This window comes from Amia ocellicauda, chromosome 6, assembly GCF_036373705.1.
Source record: "Amia ocellicauda isolate fAmiCal2 chromosome 6, fAmiCal2.hap1, whole genome shotgun sequence".
NCBI classification, from domain to species: Eukaryota; Metazoa; Chordata; class Actinopteri; order Amiiformes; family Amiidae; genus Amia; species Amia ocellicauda.
This window is the reverse complement of record NC_089855.1, coordinates 808,071-832,634: the sequence shown is the minus strand read 5'-3', so window position 1 is coordinate 832,634 and position 24,564 is coordinate 808,071. Positions and strand designations below refer to the sequence as shown.

The following is a 24,564-nucleotide window of genomic DNA, read 5'->3' as shown; positions in this document are numbered from 1 at the left end:
CTGCAGACTTATATTTTGGAATAGTGTTTGTTTCTTCTTCTTCTTCTTCTTCTTCTTCTTCTTCTTCTTCTTCTTCTTCTTCTTTTTTTTTTGTGTGTGGAGAGACTGGATATAACTTGGGACCAGTTGTTTCATTTTATTATTCTTTTTTTTTGTGTGTAAACCCTCCTCAGCATTTGTTGTTAAAAAAAAGACAAATAAAAAATAAACCCAGCCACTGTTGCCTTCGTTCTGGTGTCTACCTCCACTGTGTCCTGCCTAGGGAGCTGTGCTTGCAGGGTGAAAGGTCACAAAAAAAAAAGTATATATATATATACACTCACATAAAGGATTATTAGGAACACCATACTAATACTGTGTTTGACCCTCTTTCGCCTTCAGAACTGCCTTAATTCTACGTGGCATTGATTCAACAAGGTGCTGAAAGCATTCTTTAGAAATGTTGGCCCATATTGATAGGATAGCATCTTGCAGTTGATGGAGATTTGTGGGATGCACATCCAGGGCACAAAGCTCCCATTGCACCACATCCCAAAGATGCTCTATTGGGTTGAGATCTGGTGACTGTGGGGGCCAGTTTAGTACAGTGAACACATGGTGCATTATCCTGCTGGAAGTAGCCATCAGAGGATGGGTACATGGTGGTCATAAAGGGATGGACATGGTCAGAAACAATGCTCAGGTAGGCCGTGGCATTTAAACGATGCCCAATTGGCACTAAGGGGCCTAAAGTGTGCCAAGAAAACATCCCCCACACCATTACAACACCACCACCAGCCTGCACAGTGGTAACAAGGCATGATGGATCCATGTTCTCATTCGGTTTACGCCAAATTCTGACTCTACCATCTGAATGTCTCAACAGAAATCGAGACTCATCAGACCAGGCAACATTTTTCCAGTCTTCAACTGTCCAATTTTGGTGAGCTTGTGCAAATTGTAGCCTCTTTTTCCTATTTGTAGTGGAGATGAGTGGTACCCGGTGGGGTCTTCTGCTGTTGTAGCCCATCCGCCTCAAGGTTGTACGTGTTGTGGCTTCACAAATGCTTTGCTGCATACCTCGGTTGTAACGAGTGGTTATTTCAGTCAAAGTTGCTCTTCTATCAGCTTGAATCAGTCGGCCCATTCTCCTCTGACCTCTAGCATCAACGAGGCATTTTCGCCCACAGGACTGCCGCATACTGGATGTTTTTCCCTTTTCACACCATTCTTTGTAAACCCTAGAAATGGTTGTGCGTGAAAATCCCAGTAACTGAGCAGATTGTGAAATACTCAGACCGGCTCGTCTGGCACCAACAACCATGCCACGCTCAAAATTGCTTAAATCACCTTTCTTTCCCATTCAGACATTCAGTTTGGAGTTCAGGAGATTGTCTTGACCAGGACCACACCCCTAAATGCATTGAAGCAACTGCCATGTGATTGGTTGGTTAGATAATTGCATTAATGAGAAATTGAACAGGTGTTCCTAATAATCCTTTAGGTGAGTGTATATATTAGACAACTCAAATTACATGTCAATTGGATCCCTTGGACTAGATTTCTATTACACAGATATTTCCCATTAAGACTAGACTGCTTACTAAAATAAATATTAAAACCGTTTAGTCTCATCTAAAAGCAAATATCCTACTCGAAATACGAGGATTTGTTTAACCGTTACAGTGGTAAAGTAGATAAAGTAGGCATTAGGCTACCTATTAAGCCTTTCAGTACAGTAAAGTAAAAAAATTGTCCCCATAAAATAACCCCCCAAACAGCTGTCATTCATCACTATATATTAATTACAATGACACAATCATCTGGGCCCAGTTTTTCAAAACTTGTCTGATAGGATTTAAGTAATTTCAAAACTGAAAAAGGAGATTCTGTTCTTTGAGACTGGGATTTGGATCTGGTAATCCAATCCTACCTTTAATCAAGCTTAAAGGTTTTTTTTTTTTTTTTTTTTTTCAAAACTCAAGGGTGAGACAAGGATAGTCTTGATGCTGAAAATCAGGATAATCTTGATCTTGGAAGGGTGGATTCAGGGTGGATTTAGACACATATTGTGATGTTACTACAGTGGGTAATCTTGTAAAAGATATACAACTTGGCTATAAATCATAAACAGAACTTAATGTTTACATTTTATTAAATTGACACAAGAAATAAGGTGTTCCAATAATTAACAAATGCCTCAATATATAAACAAAAATTAATTGTCTAAAGTTCTTAATCTGAAAAATTAACCCCAACATCTTGCAGTTGTTTTGGAAGAAGACAAATGCGCAATTTTGCTTCTTTCTGTTGGAGCAAGGTCAGCTTGATATGCAGTCTTTCAACAAAACCCCCCAGAGGGCATCATACTAGGTGACAGTGCGTACCCACTCTTACCATGGCTAATGACACCTTTTGCCACAGCAAGCACTGATGCAGAGGAAAGATTCAACAGCACCCATGGAACAACCGGGAGCACAACTGAGCACCTGAATGGAGTGTTGATGAGGCGCTTTGCATGCCTGAACTACCTACATGTTGAGCCACAGCAAGCATGCAATATAACTCTCGCCTGTACTGTCCTTCATAACATAGCTCAAACACGCACAGTTCCTCTCCATGATGACAGCGTGATCTTCCACAGCCCTAAGTGGATGGTCCTGTCACACCACTGGCAGCATTGCAGCGGAATGGATGAGAGATGCTCTAGTGAACCTTTATTATTAAAAGGGTCCTTGAATGAATGAATGATTTATAACAGTTTTCACAGAAATGTGAAGTTTTGTTTTGTTAATTATTTTGTTATCCATTGATATTTGAATTTTGCCTATAAGTTATCTTATGCATTTCATTTATGTATTTACAAACTTTGTGTTACACTTTTTTAGTCTAGTTCACTCATGTCTATTTGGCCTAACATGCTAAACAGAGGCCTATTCAAATCAGGATTCTGTAATCTTGATCTTGTGGTATCTGGATCAGAATGATTCTATCTGATTATTTTCTTAAAAACCGGCACTAAATCAGCAAGATTATTCTGATCCTCGATTGTAGAAAAGGCGATTTCCAAATCGGGATCATACTGATCCACATCAAACATTTTGAAAAACTGGGCCCAGGAGAGCAGGTCTGATGTCTGCAATTCTTACTGTGTCCACAGGGTGGAGACAAACACCACAACATGAGATTCATGCTTTTTGTTCACCGTGTTTTTTTAATCGATTAATCAAATCGGCAGTTTGATTGTGACGGTCTCAGCGAGCCACGGGTTTAGATAACAGTAAATATTACATTTCAATCAATGTCATTGTGCACTGATAATAAATGCGTTAATGAAGAGCTATGAATAAAATGTGCTAGATGAGAGCCAGCGAGGGAGCGGGGAGGAGCTGCTGGAGGCCAGTGAGAGCTGGCTGTTACACTGAGCTGCTGCTGCCCCTCTGCGGTCACTAACGGCTGCAGCTGCTGCTCACTGTCTGATGACACAGCTGTGCAGGAGAAACACACGGGGGAAGTAACACACTTGCTGTTAGTTTTGATGAAAACCGGTAGACATTGCTATTATTGGCACCATCATGATTTAAATTGACAAAACAATAAGATGGATATGAACACAAACACTGTTACACATTCATCAACTCAAACAGACGTCTGACATTGGACCATGGCTAGCGCTCTTGACACCTTAGCGGGGCTTCATGGGTTCTACCCTGTTGACCCCTGGATTGCTCTCGAATAGAAAACTGCTGTATAAATGGGTCAGTGCATGTTATTGTATACAATCATACTGTAACAATGCAAGTTGCCTGAATAAGGGATGTAGCAGTAATGACAACAGTTCAAGGTTAATAAGAGGCCCCTGTAAGGATCACCAGCCCTGGAGTCCTCAGACAGATGCATTGTTCTGCAGACTCCCACAATGAAGAAGCACTTAAAGGCTCGGGGGAAGGATGCCATTCACTGCGTCGATCGGCTGTCAGAGATGCCCATGGATAAACCTGTGGCACGTGTAGTAATGCAAGTAGCTTTATGACTTTATTTCCCAATCCCCCAAGGTAATTCTAACTGTTCATTGCTGTACAATGCAATTCAGACTTTCTGTGTTTCAATAGATAAAAAGCTGAGTTTTAAAGCACACGTGTTTTCTAGAGTTGTTTCCCTAATACTTTAATAATTACATTGCAATCCTGTACATAATGTAATTCTCTCTTTGGAGAGAAACTATAGTATTTTCTGTAAAGTTGCTTATGACTACATTTTGAAAACACGTGAATGTTTTTAATGGCACACAATAGCTTAATTTCTGTAAATAGTATGTCATTAGTTTTGTATTGGAATGAAGTAATATGCTTCGTTTGCAGATCTGGTATTTGTTTCTTGAAGATGGCTGTAATATAGCTTAGAACTAAAATAATGGAAACTTAAAACAATTACACAAAACGGTACTTGTACGGATGTGCAGGGCAGCAGTGTGGAGTAGTGGACTCTGGAGGGGAGGGTTGTGTGTGACTCCCAGCTGGGAGACACTGCTGTTGTGCCCTGGAGCGAGCCACTGCACCCGGATTGCTGCAGCACAAACCCGGCTGTCATCTATTGTAACAGTTGTTAGTTGCCCTGGATAAGGGTGTCTGGTAACAAACGTAATAAAGATGCAGAAACACATTCTCTATTTTCCCAGAGGGACATCAGCAACACTGTCTGACAGACCCACAGACACTCAGCAGTGTGATGGATAGACAGCAGTGTATCTATCCCCTTCCACTCTCTGTGACCACTCTGAACATCTCAGACCTCCACTTTCCATCACATCCATTCCTCCCTCTCCCCCTCCACCCTTTTCTGCACTGCTCTCATGGCTTGACCTCCTGTTGACTGAATCTATCTGTTGACTGTGCTACTTCCACCTTGTTCTCCTCCCTGGATTCTCTCTGCCCTCTCATGTCTTTTCTCTCTACATAAGCTCTCTGAGCCCCTCATCGCATCCCATGGTTTCTCCCATGCAGATGATTCCTAGATGTCCCTGTCTCTGACCTCAACACCCCTTTTCACTTCTCTTCCTGTTTGTCTGCTCTCTCCTCCTGGATGCACTCGCACCACCTCAAGCTCAACTTTTTAAAATCTGATCTTCTCTTCTTTCCCTTCCCCTCCTCACCTTCTACTGATTTCTCAATTTCTATTTCCTTGGCATCTACCACACTCCCCCCACCTCTTCTTCTTCTTCTTCTTCTTCTGAGAGTCTAGGAGTGGCCCTTGACCCGCTGTGTCCTACTCTCGGCACATTCACTCTGACATGCACCTGCCAAGGAGACGCACAAGCCACTGCTTGTCCAGATGCTGGATCTTTCGCCTGCAAGAAGCATAGTTACAGAAACTGCAATATTATCATTTGCTGAACAGCTCAGGAGAATAAGCTGCTGTATTACAAGTACCTGTTTATATGCTTCCTCATGCTCCTGTTTACTTATGCATTGCTGGAAGTATTGTGTTACTGAGATTTCTCCTAGGCCCCTCCCTTAGCACATACCTGGGACTTCACTGCACTTGTTACCTCTTGCTACTGCATGCTTGGCATTTCATAAACTGTACTACTGCACGTTATTAATGCTTACATTTGACTTTGTATTGATTTGTATTACTGCACTTTTGAAATGCTCATGTAAACTGGCTAAAGGCATTTTCCAATAAAGAAATATGTAATGAAGATGATAATGAGGCGTCATGTTATCTTACAAACGCACAGACAGTTGAGGTGACTTGAAAACTGAAGACATACAGACAGATCCGTGCCAAGGTCATATACCTATACTGCCCAGCTCCACAAATAACCACTTCAGTTTGTACATATTTTCAGTTCTTAAAGAGCTTTCAAATCACTTATGTAATTTATAAAAATATCCAAGCTTATTAAAAACAGAAAATGGTTTAAAAAGTTTAAAAAACCTTTTTGTTAATAAAGGATTATGGTAGATGGAGGAGTGCATCTGACAGCCTGATTCACCTCTTCAGTTTAATTTACCACCATTTTAGATGTTTAACTATAATTTAATTCCACTGTATGAATCTGACCAGCAGTCACTTGTGATGTTAGTTTTGAGTGGCCTACTGCATATCCCTGTTTTCCTGTTACCATTATTATTATTTTTTTCCTTTTGTTCTCCAGGAAGTACATTTCCCTGGTTTCTCCAGGCCTGGAAATGCACGCTGGAATTTCCAGGGTTTTCCAGGACTCAGAGGATTCTGCTGGCTGTCCCCTGATCTTCCACCAAAACCACCTTTCACACAGAGAGTTGTCACAATCTGAACAAACTCCCCAGCGATGTGGCTGAAGAGACAATTTGGGAACATTCAAAAACAGACTGGATAGGATCCTTGATCACTTAGTTATTAATGGACACGATGGGCCGAATGGCCTCCTCTCGTTTGTAAACCTTCTTATGTTCTTAAGAATAGATACAGAATGTATAAATATGACACACACAGCAATAACTTTAAAAGACTATACAAATCACATTCAATACCAGAGACGACACATTTATTTGTGAATGATCAAAAGATAGACAATCTGTGTTGATGCGCAGCTCACAGGAATTTCTACATATTTATTGCATTTTATACAGGCCACTAGGAATAGGGGTCAGAAACTGAATGTTAATTATCAACCAGTCAGCTATGAGCCGACGTTTCCACTCACCTTTGAGCCTGCAGAGGCACTCCTTTTTCCATTTGTTTCACACCGTGACAAGATTTTTCAGTTATGACTTCCTCCTTTTACTGCTGTCTGAAACTGAGTAAATGTGCTTTTGTACTGGGTACAAATATCAACCTCAAACGAACTGAAACTAGTTCCCATCGAAACCAATTGTTCCTGAACATTTTTTCTACAGTGAAACTAAAAATCACAAATTAATTAAAAGTATGTCTATATTTAGGTTTATCAAAAAAATACACATGGAATTTAAGAATTGAACGTGTAATTATGTTAATTGATATTAGCCTTCCTAGTTTGGCAGTTGTGTTTCATTAAGGTTTTATTCAAAATGTCAAATTGTCCGAACGAAGGATTTTCACAGTTTTTAGATTTTCACCGTTACAAATTACATATTTGATAAATGTACAACAAACAAACTAAGGCCTGGGCAAAATCAAACCTTTAACCCACCGTCACCTGCAAGTTAACAGTGCTCGGTGGGAATGAAAGAAACAAGCCAGGCAAAGAAAAGGGTTGAGATGGGACACTTGTTGGCAGATGATTGTAGCGTTATGTTGGGTGTATTTGGATAAGAGCATTTGGGCTCTGAGCTGAAGCACTGATCTAAAGAAGACCTCTCCCCCCCCAAAGTTATCAGATTTCCTTAGCTCATCAGCTTGGAACTGGTTTGCAGCATGTGTGCTGTTATCTGAGCCCGAAGCCAGAGAGGCCTCTCTGCGACGAAGTTCACATAAGTTTAACAGTTTGGAGTTCATGATTCATGACATTTGAGAAATCAATTAGGAATGTTAATCTGTGATTCATAACTCTAGAATGTGTAATATCATTTAGTTTTCTTAAATATAAATGTGTGTTGCATTAAACTGTTTTGTTGATAATTTTAGAAATAAAATCTATCAACGCCGAGAAATATCTTCTCATTCCTGTTTAACTGTTTAGTCTGAAATTGACACAAGTTAATAGACATTAGATTATTGGTGGCCCTGCCTATCCTTAATCATTGAATAATAATCAGTTAAGGGAAATTGTGGTAACAAGTAATGATAGGATCTTTCTCGGCACCTAAATGTAAATGAGACTGATATATATATAACGAGAAGTTACCTGACATAAATACTAACCTGCGTAGTTATTTAATGTCTGACTAATAATACTAACGAGAGTCACCTTCGTCTTACTAACCGGTATTGTAGTCAATGTGTTTATAACCTTTTTTGTTTAACGATTTGTGTTATCATATGCGATCCCATGGTCTTTGATTTGGTCACGGAAGTGATTTGTCTTTGATTTGTTGATCTAGAGTTGAATTTTAATTAGTTTTTCCCTTTTGTATAATTAGTGTAGTGCTACATTTAGTCTTTGTTTTGAATAAATTTGACAATTTATATCTTTGGAATTGGTGTCTGCTTCCAATTATTACAGAAATTGAGTTCTACAAGATTCCAGGATTCGTGATAAGGTGATACTATAAATTCACTTCTTTAATTGAAATTTATAAGTGTACCTTACGCTACATGATCATAGTAAGAACATGGGCATGTAAATAATGCAACATTGCTGTCCATAGCATTTTATATATAGGGCTATGGCAAATGTATAGATCATTTATTAACTTTACAACAATCGTTTTTAGTACATTTGAAATCAAACTTTCCTCTCAAAATTATTATTTTTTCATTTACATTTTTAATAATCTATAGGTTGCCTTGTATTCTATAAATACATACATGAACAAATACATACATAATAATGTGGTTAAACCTAACTCTTCCATACTACTGTATGAATTTCTCCCCTCCTCGGTATTGCGAAAGAAGAGAAAGTCTGTGGGGAAAGTCCCAAGAAATTCCATAGAGATAAGAAAATGTATGTAGCTTTCTGTCTGTGTGTCAGTCTGTCTCTGTATAAATGCATAGCTTACAGGTTTATGGGACATGGTGAAATAGTTGGGCAACACTAACAGCACTGCTTGTTGGGCACTACAATATTGAACACATGCTCACTGCTTTACTGTACTCCAGGTGTCTCAGATGGTGCACAAGCTTGTCACAGATTTGTTACGGATGTTGAGTGATTCACAAACACACACACACACAGAGTTATGTAGTTTGATAGTTTTATTAAAATCAACAACTGTAAAAACTGGAATGTAATATAACACAGGCTCTAATATATTAGTAGCAGAAGTAACTGTATAATAAATGTAAGGTATCGCTCAGCTGTGCAGTTTAGCTTGACGGCTGAGCACAGTGTTGCCTTTGTCTGCCTGTGTGCTGGTTTCATAGCACGCCACTCGCCTCGTCTGTGTCTGCGCTAATGAAGCCAGGTTTCCTGCATATCTCACATCTTTCAGAAACACACACTTTTCCAGGAGTCAGTTTTAGACATGGTACATTTAAACTGCCTACCCAGGTGGGTTAGAGATCCTAAGGTGTCACAATCTTTCATTGCTTAGTACAGGTTCACTGCTTACAGATACAAAATAATGCCCAGGAAACTTTTGACTTTTGACAATGACCTTCATTTCTGTAAACCGCAGAGTCGTGTCTCTCACAGTGCAGGTCCTCTGTGCATGATGCTTACATCTTCTCTTGTTCTTCTTGGTTTGACTATAATATTACTTGATGTCTGTTTACTAGGTAGGCCTATCTTAATTTGTCACCAGCTTGTATTTTATGTTTGAAGGCGCCCACAAGACAAGATCTTACATAAATAGCTGACGGTAGACCCATAATTGCATTTCCTCCTAATCAAGAGCCTACTTGAGCTAGCAAGTCAAAAATACTGTAAAAATAAATACACAAAATACAACCATTATATGTATCAATTGACTGAAAAATCGAATGAATTATTATTGCTCATATTCGTTTTATTTGAAAACGAATCTTATCTAAGGTACATTAATGTATTATATACCTAAAATATGAAATACACGTTATTCAGTCGAAATGTTCAGTAGTTGCACAGATATGTATTCCTGTCATAAGGTGATAGATTCATTGTGATTGAGATTTTGTCCTATTATTCCTGGTGTTTTGTGCATTGACTGCTCTGCTGGCGTGTCTCTAGCAGGGAATTCCCACGCCCGTGTCCGGGACTAACCCGTGCTTCGCGGTGTGGGCCGGGGCGGGACTGCGGCGGGGCTGCAGCGCCTCTCCGGCCGCTCTCTCTCTCACTCTCTTCCGTGTGGGCGAGCGGAGCACAGCCCGCCTCCTCTCCCGGCAGCGGGGTTTTCCGGACCCGAGCCCAGCGATGCGTGTGCGCTGTCCAGCGGCTGCCGTGTAGGACAGGACTGCCAGAGACCATGCCCGGGTAAGTGCCTGTTCACTTCGCTGATTCAGCCCAGGCCCGCAAGAACCTCTATTACACATGCGCTTCCACAGGGAAATGAACACAGGCTGTCATTATTCTTAATTAACTGGTTAATGACTTCCAATACAGGGATGCTGTGTCAATACGCGTGTAAGAGATGCTACACAGCCTGTGAAACCGCAGCTCAGCGCCGGGCCGACCGGCAGGAAAGGGTGAAGTCTTTAGCGCAGATATCGGGGCTGTGAAGCCCGTGTAGCTGCAGACACGTCCGGCTGTCGTGATTCACACCCGGGCAGAAAGCGAGAGCTCGGCTTCATTCATACTGTCGACACAGCGACTGTGTCAGCGCTCAGCACTGCCAGCGCCACAACACCAACAGAACTTTAAATATTGAATGAGCGCTTCTCTTGCTTGCTTATGAAGACAGTTATATACATTATTATTACTGGTATTAGTAGTAGTATTTCAAAGTAGCCTAATTGCATGTTCTGGTTTATGGAAAGTTGATGGGCAGTTGAATTCTCTACCCATGATTATGAGCAGCTATACAGATTTGTGTCTCTTTCATTGGAGTCAGAGCTGCACATCCAAAGCTCCTCCCCTGCTCTTGAAGCCCTTGTTTCGCAAATATAAACACTTTTGCAATATAATGATAGTCATTTTTGAATAAAATGATAGAACCGTGTTTGAAATCCATGATGTTTGAGTAACTGAGATCTACCACAGTTCATGAATGTGAATATGTCTGTTTTCACACAGGGCGGGTAACAGCGTTTGGATCGCATTCCTTTTACTGCCTTCCATTTTCTTATATGGTAAGTGTTTATACTGGCTCGTATTCATGTCTGCCTTGTTCTCAGATACACCCCAAAAGATATAGTATGAAATAATAATACTATTAGCAGAGTGAGTCCAGTATTCACTAGATTTGATAATGGAAGCCACCTCTTCTTTCACTGTAATTGAATAGCGACAGGGGATTTAAACACGTTGATGAAAAGAGAGAAATCCCTTGCCTGCAAAGCTGAATAGTGTTCTTTGGGATAAACACACTTCCTTCAAATGCTGACCCAACATGGATGCCTTAAATGAAGTTCCTTAATCTATTTGTGTAAAGCACATCAATAGATAGGTGTCCAGTACTGAGGTGTGCTGATCAACAATGGGTGGAAGTTTCAAAAAGAAGTGAAACCAGTGGGTGTCAGCAAGTATCACTTTTTAAAGGGTTCAGTCATACACAAGTGGTTTGAGACCATTAATAGTAGGTCCTGCACTTTACTGCTGTCTGGAAAGGAACTGAATATGCAAAAGTAGAGAACAATATATTGAGGAACCCATAATATATCTCCACTTTTTCACGTGCCTTGATTCAGTTCTTGAAGCCTACAGCCAACCCATTGCAGGGTCATAGTTGCACTGGATTATATGAGATTAAATACCAATGAAACATACCCTTATAATTTATTTTGAGATGGACTCCACACTTGGTTTATGAACTCTTCCCTTCGTAGCCAGCGTTCTGTTCTGATGCCGGCCAGCAGCATCATCACGGCAGGCAGCGCGCGTACCTGAGCGGCATTCATTTCTCTTCAGACTCAAAGTGCCTGAACGACTGTAGACAAGCGTCCCAGAGCTTGATAGCATAAGAAGAATGCCCTGCTACCCAGAATGCTTTGCTCCCCTTGATGTAAAAACAATAATAAGCCATCTTACTTAGTATAAAGATATAGGGCAGGGGTATGAGTTCAGACAGACGTGGTTTTAAATTAGGTTCAATAAGATACCAGTTTCCAGTTTTGCATGATGGGCCAAATGGCCTCCTCTGGCTTGTAAACTCTCTTCAGTTGAGTTGAGATCTTTATACTGTACTTGTACTCATGCACAGCCTGGTGCAGACGTGTATTAAAGGCAGTTTAAACTGTAGACATGGAAGCAGGACACTTGACAGTTCACCTATCTATAGGGATTCCCATCTAACATGAAAGCTCATACTATTTCAGTATTGTTTTGTAAATAGAAACGTTATAATAGTACATTTGTATAATGTGAAACAATTAGAACATCTTCACTACAGGGGTGTTGCACATTTTTGTGAGACTGAAATTTTAATTTTGCTTTTTGAGCAACTATGACTTCTATTAGACAGACATGCCACATGTAGTCTCCTACAATATGACAGTTTAAGTTTGATCAATCCTCACTAAGGGAAACAATCAGCCTTGAGAGTCTCATTCACACACCTGGAACATTTTATGAGACATTCAAATATAGTCCAATTTACTGCAGCCCTTATTCAGTAGATTGATTTCTCTATAAACTAGGTATGGAAGTCTTTAACGTGTCATTTGATGCATAAGTTCATGAGACCAGTTGAGAGTAAGAGCAGCATTGATCCAATGAGAACAGAGGGAAGTCGTGACGTGGTGTGTATCTGGGCAGATTGTTTCTCTTGTGAAATGGAGGAACGGGAGTGCCGTTGCAGCAGAACTGTGAGTTTCAGCCACAGATTAAAGCAGAAGTGGAGTCACATGAGTGAACTCTCTGAGGTAGACACTGACCCAGGTCAACTGGGGAAGAAAGACAAAGAATGAACAGACAGACTGAAAAATGAAGAAACAGAAAAGGATTAATGTTAGTGTTTGTAAACCTTGGGTTACATTTGGTTAAAATTTCCTATGTGATCTACTTTTTTTTACATGTTTCATTATAAAGGTAAAATAATGCAGGACAAACAGAAACTGGAATAACATACTAGAATAAACAATATTGCCAAGCCTACAGTTTTTCTCACAGTTTAAGAACATTTCTGAATACAAAACATTTGTTTTGCCAAATTAAATTTCAGTTACACTTTATAAAAGGTTTGAATAGACTTGGAGGCAATTGTACTGTATGTTGTTATATATAATTGACTACAGTCAAAGTAAACCTGATTAACATTTAGAGAAAATAATAGAAAGTTAGAGGTAACTGGTGTTTTTATTCGTAGATTTGATGTTCTTGGTATCTTGTTTATTATGAATCCAATATCACTAGCTCTCTGTCTTGTGTTTCCACAGCAGGTGCAGAAACAAAGATACTTGGTTTCATTGGGGAGGATGTGATCCTGCCGTGTGCCTGCAAATTAAATAAGCACAACATATACCTAGTGTGGCAAATCGGTGAATCTTCTGTAGTGGATGCATTTATTAATGGCAGACCATACACAGAAAATCAGAAGCTGGAATTCCAGAACAGAACGCGCTTGTTCGTCGCAGAGCAGATGGGAAACTGCTCCCTCCAGCTATCCAGTGTCTCCGCAGCAGATGAGCACACGTATACCTGCTACTATGAAGGAACTGTGATAGAACAAGTCGTGGTCTCTCTTGAAGTGGCTGGTAAGTGTATTACTTTTACTTTATTATTATTGTAGAACTAACTGTGTTTTTTTGCAAGAAGTCTTGTGAAAGTTATTTGTGCACCTTGTTCTTCAGTCCACTGGGGCTCCTCATTAATCTCCTTTCCCTCCTGATTATAAATGGCCCAGTGCCAAGAGGACTTGAGGCTCGCAACGGTATTTCCTGTGAAATGCTATCTTTAGGTAATCATTTTTGAGAGGATGTATTGCAGAATTAGTTAAAGAAATTTAAAAGACTATTTAAACAAGTTGTTTTGAGTTAATACCGTCGTCCTTGCTGCACTATGAGTCCATAACTGACCCAGGACTGCTGTGATCCTTTATTCCTACGTTTGTAATTGGAAATAATTATCAAATGATGAATGTAAGAAGTGGTACCGTGCCTGTTGTACATCAGTCAGGCGCAGCCTCATGTGTTAGTGTTGATCACATGACCAGACGCACATGTGGCCCTTCTCAATGACTGTCGTTCCTGTCGCAGCGCATTACAGCAATCCGGTGCTGTTGAGTCCCAACGAGTCTGCAGTGGCCGATGCACCAGAGAGCTACAGCTGCATAGCCACTGGGGGATACCCCAAGGGCCGGATTCACTGGATCCTCAACAACAGCAGTCTGGCCTATTCCCGAGACAACAGGCGTGACGTGGATTCCTGGGACAATGCCACGGGCACATACAGCTTGAGCAGCACCCTGAACATCAGCCTCTCCAGAACAGACGTTCTCACCTGCATGGTGGAGAACAGCCGCCTGCAGGTTAACATCTCTGCATCAAAGACCTTCAGCAGGACGGACGGAGGTGGGTCTGACCGACGTCTAGGAAATCTCACTGACAGTTATAAATAGAGAGTTAAGACACATAGACTTTCCCATATTCCTAACAGTGTACTATACCTGTAGAAGATGGAGTACAGCACCTTCAGGTTAGACATTACCCACTGACAGGCCGTTATTTCTAAGCAGACGCCCTTACCAGGGCAACTTACACTTTGCATTACATACAATCAGTGCACAATACAATAATCTCACATGGCAGCAGAGTGAGCTGTGCAGATTAGTGCACTTCAGTCGCAGGCCTGTGCTAAATGGAGGGGTAGTTACAGTGAAGTGATGGAAGTGCTAAAGAAATCATAAGCAAGCAGGTGCAGTGCAGAGCAGAGTTCAGTAAAGCTGCTGGACAGATACAGTCATAGAGGATGTGTAATGAGAAACCACCGGAAAGGGGTCAGGTACTCAGCGGTGGGTGGAGGAAGGATAGTGGAGGGTAGAGAGGGGGTATGGTGAGTCTTCTGGACCAGGAAGACAAGATGGTCTGGAGGGAGGAGTGTAAGGAGAGATGAGAGTCTGGTAGAGGCAGCTGTAGGCAAAAACCAAAGTCGTGTACTGGGTGTGAGCTTACAACTGTGTAAGGCCTGCCTGTGAGAAACACAAGCACTCCCAGGACCGACCCTCGACCTGCTTTATGATGTGAATGCTGTATTAACTCATACCTTCTGTTCTGATATTGTAGGAAGTCCAGACTCCTCTGCGGATGCCCCTCCAGCCCTGAGAATTGTCATCCTGCCTGCTGTGGTTTGCTGCGGTTTTATCCTGGGTGCGATCTTAATTTGTCTGCTGATGAGAAAATTCAACATGTTTAAGGTATGTCTATTAATCTGTATTTAGTCTGCTATGTTGTGTTTCTTGGTTACCACTGCTTTATTGGCAGGGAGAGATATAGAGCCATGTAGTACAGTGTAAATTATCTTTTATCTTTTATCTGCTGGCCCTTTGTCTTGAGGTTCCCACACAGCACCGGCATCTCTTGTGTGTCACAGCAGTGCAGAGCAGGAAATAGTTGTACTAATTCAGGATTGAATACTTAAAGGTTGGAAGCATTTGAACAATCATTTGTCTACTGAAAGTATGCTGTCGTAACACCAGTTCAGAAAAGATCTGAAATTAAACCACTGGGTAAAACCTTTAATTAACTTTGTGATTAATTAGTGATCGTGATTACCGGATCTCGTGCACTCCAGGAGTCCTCAGATCACATCAGTCGTGAAAGCAACACATTTGTGTAGGAACACCTGGGCACACTTTATTTTCATTTTGTTATTTTTATGTATGTATGTATTTGTGTATTTATTTATTTATTCATTCATTCTTCTTTTTTATTTTATTTGAAAGACAAGAGACCCCAGCCCTGCCACTCCTGCCATCGGAGCAGAGAGACAACGCTTGAATGAAGAGCCGGTCTGACTGGGCATGCAGGCCTGAGCTGTCTTGGACGGGACCTGACCATGACCAGCTCGCTAACACTGAGACTGTCCAAGAGACTTCTAGCATTAAGCACAGACTCTCTCTGGCACCTGAGTTCTCCTGCTTCTCTTCACTTTACAGAGAGTTGCAACCTATAAATATTAGTTTTACTGCAGTAATACCTCAGTTAACAAAGTAGACTTCGTTATCAGAAACCATTACCTGAGGTAGAATTAAAACGGGAGGCAGGGGATGCGCTCCAGGTCTTCAGAGAAGGGGGGTTAAAGCATTATCATTAAATACAAACCAAATATATCATCAGATGTGTCTACAAACATGAAATATGCAGTAATGTGCTGCACTGAAGCCTTCCCTTGGCCTGCTGGGAATGAACCAGAGCTTATGATCTGTGTTTTCCACTCCAAAGAGATGCATTACACAGCACTGATGGTGACTTGGGTGACATCACTGCCAAAACCACAACTTCATAAATGTTCCATGAGAGGATATTGAGCAATGAGAGCGGGAAGGGGAAGTTGTGAGGAGCTCTGCTGATTGGACCAGCTGCGGCAGACGCATGCATCTCTCCACTGCTGAGCGTTTGATGATGTAAAGCACAACCCGTGGGTGAGTCTACAGGGCAAGGGCGTCATTCTCTACTCTGGAATTCCTTCTGTGTTTCCGTCTTCATTTCATTGTGTGCACAAAAACCCATTAATGACCGACTGAGTTTTAAAGGAGCTTCTTTCCCCAAGGATTCATTACCTGAGGTGTTGCTGTACTCTAACGACAGATCGTCCCCATGGGATTTTATTTGTACTATTTTTTTACATTGCATGCTAGTATGGTGTCACGTATGCCACATGTATGCCCCAGCTTTTGGTTTTACATATTTTCTGTTCAATTACTTTTTATAAGGGTATATGCTATGCATATGTGTAACATGTAAATTAAACCAGCTGTTTTTTTATGATTGTAATATCCTGATATGGACAGAAAATTCAATGACTAAATTAAAGCTGGCTGATTAAATCTGGTTTAATACTAAGCAAAGTTTTTATACTTGTATTCAGTTGCCATTTCATTGTATTACCACCACTTGTGTACAGTTTTCCTCGATTGCTAGAGCACAAACAGAATTCACTTTTTCAAAACAATGAACACACACGCCAAACTGAAACACATTGGCCACAATGACACAGATCCTTTGCAAAATGCACTCAGATGCACAAAATGGCAAATACACTTTCCATCAGGCACTTCACAATGACACAATAAACACTAACCATGAGCATCACTATGACAGCCAGCCCTGCACTGCTCTCTTCATTCACAGTCTGCTATACACCAGTATTTTACTGTATTTACTGTATTTTACCAGTGTTGGTCAGATACAGTAAGCATAAATGGTCAGTAAGCTTTTCACCCCAGCATGAGCTGCACTCATGTTTTCAGAGTGACTCCAATCAAGACCAAGTAGAAACAGTTTCACTCAAAAGCAGAAAATACACTGACAAAAGATGTTACTATATTTAGTTACAGTAGTGCTCCTGATGCACTGAATGATGCTGGAAATTGCAGCAAATAAATAAGTCCTCTGAAGATACTCGGGGTCAAGCTGGCTTGGGCATTGTCCTGCTGGAAACATCCATGCGCAGATGGGAATCAGGAACCGAGGTTCATGAAACCAGGGCATGTTTTTCCTCTCCTCTGTGTAGTGTTTTCATGCCTTATGCCTTTTCATGCTGCATGTCCTTTGGGTGGTGGAACATCCTTGATCAACACGGGCCACTGTTGACCTAAACCCAGCAGCGCTGCAGTTCTCCACTCAAAGTCCTGCATGAAAAGCAAACAGTATATTTGAATTTGTCCTAAATGGTCATCATTTTTATAATTATGAATATTTTGGTTCTTGTTTCTTTCCATGTTTGTTTTATTCCTCTGCTAGGTAACACTGATATCTGAACCTAAATATAAGTTATCCTTCATTTTGAGAAGTGTACAATATTTTTGGAAGACACAAAGTAAATCAGTGATACGAATTGTGCTGTTCCTAGACGAGCAGATGTAGGTCACTTGAGAGTACATGATTAATTTCACACTTGGGGGAGAAACACAGGTGGTATCGCTCTCATGCACAAGACTAGTATTAATCATCTGTGCCTTATTTGTGGTTATGATCTATGAAATTGTTCATAGTTTGTGAGACTCCAGCCTTTCTCTCATAACACTGGTTACATGAGGGATCTCTGCAGGTTGCAGAGTAGAGAACAGCAGGAGATTCTGCCAGAGGAAGGTTTGGATGCTCTTTTTGCTGCTTGTACACCTTGCTTTTGGATTTTCCAGTAAGAAATGATAAGGGAAGACAGAGAAACCTTACAGGCTTAGAGCAAATTATTAGCCCCTGCAATGTTGGAAGCTGGATCATTAGATAGAAATCAGTGGGACCCTTTCAGGGATATTTTTCTTAAACTCAACAAGATTTGACTTGAAGGTATAATATCCACATGCTGCTTGGTTGTGACAATTTTAACCTTCCATTCCTCTCTATTAATTTAATTCATAGGTAATCATTTGAAGATTAAGCTTCCACCTTCATTTAGTCATCACTTAATCTGACAAGTATTGAGCTCCTTGTGTTTGACCACAGAGCTCTGATGGTCTGTTGTGTTGATTAATTTGAACATACAATTTAAACTGCCATTTTCACTCACCCTTATTCATGATGATTTTTCAGATTTGTCTTCTTTAAACCTGTTCTGGCTAGCCGTGGTGGTATAAGCATTGTGACTGGTGATTGAGTGTATCCTGGGAAGAGAGAATGTGTTCAGATCTTTCACCTTAAGCCACAAAAACATTACAAGTCCGTCTGGCATTGGGGTGCAGCGGGCAGTGCTGTAACACTGTTTGAGCGGGGTTAGCATATATAGAGCCATGCAAAGTTATTCAGACAGATCCTCTCGCAGTTGTCACATTTTGTTGCTTAAAAGCCTTCAATGATGACACTTTGAAGTAGGAATTAATGTGTTATATACACAACCTACCCAAAGCAAAACAAAAAGTAAGATGTGAATTGATCATCTGAAATTGAAAAATGGAAAGTCATGACTGTGTACATATTTTAACCATTTGCTGTGGGATGTGTAAATCAGGTGCTCAAAATTGCCTTTAATCGCAGTGAGTTGAATGACCTCTGTCTGTCTGAAATAATAATGGTTATCAAGATTTGGGAATAAGAACACTGGTTTCTCTGAAACTCCTTTCAAAGTCAAGTCAGGGATAAAATAATTGAAAGATCAGGAGAAGGGTAAGTCCCTGTGAACAATCAATCATGAAGAAATGGAAGATTCATTGCACCACACAGACACTGATCAATAGATCAGGTAGTCCCTCCAAACTGAGCAGCTGGGCAGGGAGGAAACCAGTGAGGGATGCCACTGTGAGGCCATCGACACGTTTGAAAGAGAGTTCAATGACTGAAATTAGTGACAATGTGCATCATTCAACAATATCCAGAACACTTGACACAACTGACCTGTACAGCAGGGTGGCAAGATGGAAGCCATTACAAAAAGTAACCATTTCAAAGCCTACATGGAGCTGGCAACAAAGCACCTGAGTGATCCTGCAGAAATAACGGGTTGAAGTCCTGACTTGGAGAATCTGTGGAAAGACTTGAAAACCGCTGTGCTTAAGCGATCCCCTAGTAATCTGAAAAAGATTGAGCAGATCTGACATGAATAATGAGCACAAATTGCAATGCTGGTAGAGACTTACTTGCAGCTGTAATTGCTGCCAAAGGTGCATCCACCAAATATTATTTGACAGGTCTGAATACTTATTCAATCAACATATTTCTGTTTTTCTTTTGTTTTTGCTGACATGTACTGTAACTTCTCTTACACTTAAAAGTTTTGAATAAAATATAAAATAAAATAAATTAAAAGCATGTAAATACATCATTGTAGTTTGGCCACTAGAGGAAGTGTCTGAATATGCAAGCAAGGCGCTGTACGTCACTGGCAGCTTCACCTCACTGTCTCACTGGGGCTATTTATTATTAATGGTATTTATCCATCATATCGTTAGTATAGAGTTGATATAAAGAGATACTTTTGTTTAACTGAGAGAGGGAAGTTATTAATATACAAACCGGTGACCAGATTTAGGGAAGTGAAAAATCATGCGCTTGACAAAAGGAACTGTTTCCTGTATGACTTCCACAATGAACAAAGACTTTCATGTTATGAAGGTTAAACCACTGAACTTACAGCATTCGTAACATTTTCTGTGATGTACATTTTTAAAGAACAATGTATTTGTCTTTTGTCATAAATAATGCAACGCATAAATATCACCTTTCACCATGAGTTGGAGTGACTGAACCGAGCGGAGGTGCTATCAGTGATGTCTGCAGTAATTGAAGGAGTGTGCTATGCTCTGTCCTGAGGCAGTGTTCTCCCTTGGCACAACCATAACGGTAAACAAGACTCTGACAACAATAAACACATTGCATTACACAGGTGATGAGTGGCCACCAATCCCTTAGCTACAGTGTTACAAGTTACAGTGACTACAGTTACCTCACTATCATCCCTTCCCTGTGCAGGTTCCTCTTACATCTCAGTACACAGACCATGGACAATTTAGGGGTCAGAAGTGGTTATGTATTCTATTAAAAGAATATACTGTAGTTGGGCACAAAGTCTGCTACTACAAAAATGCAAAGGGGATAAACTAAACTAAATTAATAGTCTGTTAAAATTGCCTTCAATAAAAAAACAGGGTTATAGAAGACCATAAAAAGTAGCTTCCCTATAATGAACAAAAAAAAGACAAAACTCAGCTAAAATCCTGAAAACTAACTAAAACCCTTCATCCCCGTAGTCCAACAACATTACCACACATTGGCAAGAAAAGACTGACTGCCACTGGACTCCTCCCCACTGGTGCAGCAGATGACTCCAAGACTCAAAACTAGAAGAGAGAAAGAGCAGGAGGGGGTCTCAGGGACTCAAAGGAGCTCTAATTACTTGGTTTTTGCTTCTTTGCTGTGGTGCTTATAACAAGTTTCTCACTGCTCTAAAACAACAACGCAGATGCGAGTCCTGGACCTAGAGCACCACCTGTATCACAGGGACCCTGCCTCTATAAGGTAGGTTATAAACAACATAGTCTGTTATTTTCAGCATGTCCTAACCCTGTTTGTTTCCTCTTTCACAGGTATCAGATCTTCATGGTCTGAAGGGAATGTCCTACTGAGAGAAGGAGGGAACTGAACCTTTTCACCCTGGAACAGAGGAGACCAGGGCTGGTTCCAAACTTCAAGGTTCAGGTTGGCTACGAAACGATGTCCAGGATCAGTGTTGGGGTGGGGGGGGACAGGGTGCTGACGGGGTGCTGACTAAATAGTGTCTAGAGCCGCCACTGGAGGAGACTATGTGGAGGCTCCTCTGGATTGGACACTCTCATGTTCTTATGTTCTTATAGGGAGGATTCCCTCAACACAACGGAAAAAGCAGCAGCAGGGTCATAAGAACATAAGAAAGTTTACAAATGAGAGGAGGCCATTCGCCCCATCGTTCTCGTTTGGTGTCCATTAATAACTAAGTGATCAAGGATCCTATCCAGTCTGTTTTTGAATGTTCCCAAATTGTCTCTTCAGCCACATCGCTGGGGAGTTTGTTCAGATTGTGACGCCTCTCTGTGTGAAGAATTGTCTCCTGTTTTCTGTCTTGAATGCCTTGAAGCCCAATTTCCATTTGTGTCCCCGGGTGCGTGTGTACCTGCTGATCTGGAAAAGCTCCTCTGGTTTGATGTGGTCGATGCCTTTCATGATTTTGAAGACATGGATTAAGTCCCCACGTAGTCTCCTCTGTTCCAGGGTGAAAAGGTTCAGTTCCTCAGTCTCTCAGTAGGACATTCCCTTCAGACCTGGAATAAGTCTGGTTGCTCTCCTCTGAACTGCCTCTAGAGCAGCGATATCTTTCTTGAAGTGTGGAGCCCAGAACTGTCCACAGTATCCAGATGAGCTCTAACTAGTGCATTGTACAGTCTGAATATTACTTCCCTTGTTTAAATTCTACACTTTTGACAATATACCCTAGCATTGTGTTTGCCTTTGTTATTGCTTCCCCACATTGTTTGGATGGAGAAAGTGTCCACATAGACTCCTAGGTCTTTCTCATGCGATACTTCATGTATTTCTATTCCTTCCATAGTGTCAGGGAAATGCAACTTCCAAACATAGTCTGACTATTATTTCTCCCTCTGTATTCAGTATTTTCTAATACAGTAAGATACTTAGCTGGCTGGCTGGAAACCCTCACGGCCCCTGGCTCCTTCTGAAACAAGACAGTCATCTCCGGCTGCCAAGAACAAGCAGGAACTAAAGACAGCTGCAGAGCATCACCAGGGAAGAAACCCAGCATCTGGTGATGTCTATGGGTTCAGACTTCATGCAGTCATTGACTGCAAAGGATTTTCAACCAAGTATTGAAACTCACAATTTAATTATGTTAGTTTGTCCAATTACATTTGAGCCCCTAAAAGTGGGGGACCACATATAAAACTGGGTGTAATTCCTACACTGTTCACCCAATTTGGATGTAACTACCCTCAAATGAAAGATGAAAGTCTACACTTAAAGCATATCTTGATTGTTTCCTTTCAAATGCATTGTGGTGGCATGCAGAGCCAAAATAATGACAATTGTGTCACTGTCCTAATATTTATGGACCGAACTGTATAAAACTGCATGTAAAACTAAACTAACTATAAATTATTGTTCAGATGATTCAGACAAAACTTGAAGGACCTTGGTTTTGCTTTAAAAGATAAACGTGAGATTGAGAAGTTATCAAAGCTGAATTGTACGTGAATACCTTGTCCTGACCTAGGAGTGAATGTACAAGAACCGATACACAGGCACTGGAAACTGCGCTGAGACATTTACAGATGCACACACTGGCATTCAGAGTATGAATTGAAGTGGATGTAAAATGCAAGCTGAAGACTGAAGGTCAGTGACATTTGTCTGATGGATTGGGTTCCTCTATCAGTCTAATGGGATGACATCTAACGACATGGCGATACATAAATCCTCAGCAGCTGCACTGAGGTGACTTTCAGGACTGTCAGCTCTCTTTCTGCAATCCATATATCCAGACCTGAGAGCCCCAGGAGATAAGCAGATACAGCCCTGGTCCCTAACACTGACACATTGTCTCTTTTCTGTGTTTAGGAGTGGTGTTATACGTGCAACAAACACATTTCCCAGTCAGTGACTCTCGGGACTCCAACAGTAAACTGAGTTGCTGACTGACTGTAGTCAGCAGAGACCCCTGGTTCCATTCCTTTGGTTCTCTGTCTTACCTGCTGCTGTGGAATAGCAACTGAGGGAGGAGAGGTGAGGCCCCTCTCTTCTTCTTCTTCTTCTTCTTCTTCTTCTTCTTCTTCTTCTTACTATTACCATGGAATGTGCAACGTAGGGTGCTACAGTGTAATCAGATTTCAGAAATCATGTCTTCAGCCAAATTATTAGTCATCCAGAGGAAGGGCACCAGCTGCTTTACCTTCGCCTCCTGTCTCTCACTTGCAGAGAACTTTCCTGTTTGCTGATGATCCTTAATGCTGGGCTTATTGGCATTACAGATGGCTGGGTTTCAATTCAGCCTAAAATGTCATTTTCTCTGCTACATTTCCTGCTCAGTGCTCTGATAGTACCAACTGATATGTCAACTTGTGACATTTAACTCATCTCAACGATGATTCATCTAGTTCTCTACATACATGAAACAAAGAGATTGATGTACAGAACTGAGACTATTGTGAAACAGTTTAAAGTAACATCCTTTAATATTAAAGGTGATTCACATGCAACCAATCCCCATTCAAACAATGTGAGGAAGCAATAACAAAGGCAAACACAATGCTAGGGTATATTGTCAAAAGTGTAGAATTGAGAACAAGGGCAGTGATGTTCAGACTGTACAATGCACTAGTTAGAGCTCATCTGGATACTGTGGACAGTTCTGGGCTCCACACTTCAAGAAAGATATCGCTGCTCTAGAGGCAGTTCAGAGGAGAGCAACCAGACTTATTCCAGGTCTGAAGGGAATGTCCTACTGAGAGACTGAGGAACTGAACCTTTGTCTGAAGAGACAATTTGGGAACATTCAAAAACAGACTGGATAGGATCCTTGATCACTTAGTTATTAATGGACACCAGACGAGCACGATGGGGCAAATGGGCTCCTCTCGATTGGAAACTCTCTTATGTTCTTATGTTCTTATGAATGTCAAGGTGTGCAGATAGCAGTCATAGGTACACGACAATGATTTGACCTGGAATCAGCAGTGATGTCTTGGGCAGCAGCCTTACACTGGGGGGATCATGTCTGTAGATTGGTGATTTCCGCTGCTATTGAGCAGAAAGTGCAATTCTCATAAAACTTTCACGGAAACTGTATTTTCCTACAATCTGAACATCAATGTTCGAATTAAAATCAGCTCTGCAGTAAGACAAGTCACAACAATGCAACTGTGCATGTGATTAATGGGAAGTCTAGGTGTTGTTGAGGTGGCATCAGGTGAATGTGTCTGTGGTTAAAATGAACTTAATAAAATTCCACAAAGAATAGAAACAGCACCATAATTGATAGAAATTGAAGTGATATAAACATTTACATTTTGTTTTGATATGTCTTACTTTAATTGTATTGTTATCAAAATATACCAGTGTTAGCTATCACATTTACACCTATGCTTACTATTCTGTCAATAACTCACTAAAAACTTGCGGTCCACTGCATCATTAACTAAAATCACAAGTCAGTATTTCCCTTGCTGGTAATTATTTGTAGCTGAATACAATTTTCTCTTTATGTCTTCCAGCAATAGCCCCCTCAATAGCTGACAAGTTAGCTTG

At 40.9% G+C, this 24,564-nt stretch overlaps 1 protein-coding gene across 2 annotated transcripts; it reads left to right on the top strand.

The window, feature by feature from the left end:
- The first annotated feature begins 9,818 nt into the window (after positions 1-9,818).
- LOC136750718 (CD276 antigen homolog) lies at positions 9,819-16,688 on the top strand. 2 transcript variants are annotated; one of them, XM_066705759.1, is made up of 6 exons: positions 9,819-10,000; positions 10,760-10,815; positions 13,063-13,377; positions 13,879-14,193; positions 14,905-15,035; positions 15,564-16,688. In XM_066705759.1, the coding sequence occupies exons 1-6, from the start codon at positions 9,993-9,995 to the stop codon at positions 15,633-15,635; spliced, it is 897 nt and encodes a 298-aa protein (XP_066561856.1). In that variant the 5' UTR covers positions 9,819-9,992; the 3' UTR covers positions 15,636-16,688. The 2 variants fall into 2 exon arrangements, with proteins under 2 accessions (XP_066561856.1, XP_066561855.1); XM_066705758.1 differs by having other exon boundaries at positions 9,820-10,000; positions 13,060-13,377.
- The last annotated feature ends 7,876 nt before the right edge of the window (positions 16,689-24,564 follow it).

Bases quoted from the DNA above. Each gene is read 5' to 3' on its own strand.
- LOC136750718 (XM_066705758.1), top strand. The intron at 13,378-13,878 runs GTAAGTGTATTA...TTCCTGTCGCAG, and splicing joins GGTCTCTCTTGAAGTGGCTG to CGCATTACAGCAATCCGGTG. The intron at 14,194-14,904 runs GTGGGTCTGACC...CTGATATTGTAG, and splicing joins CTTCAGCAGGACGGACGGAG to GAAGTCCAGACTCCTCTGCG.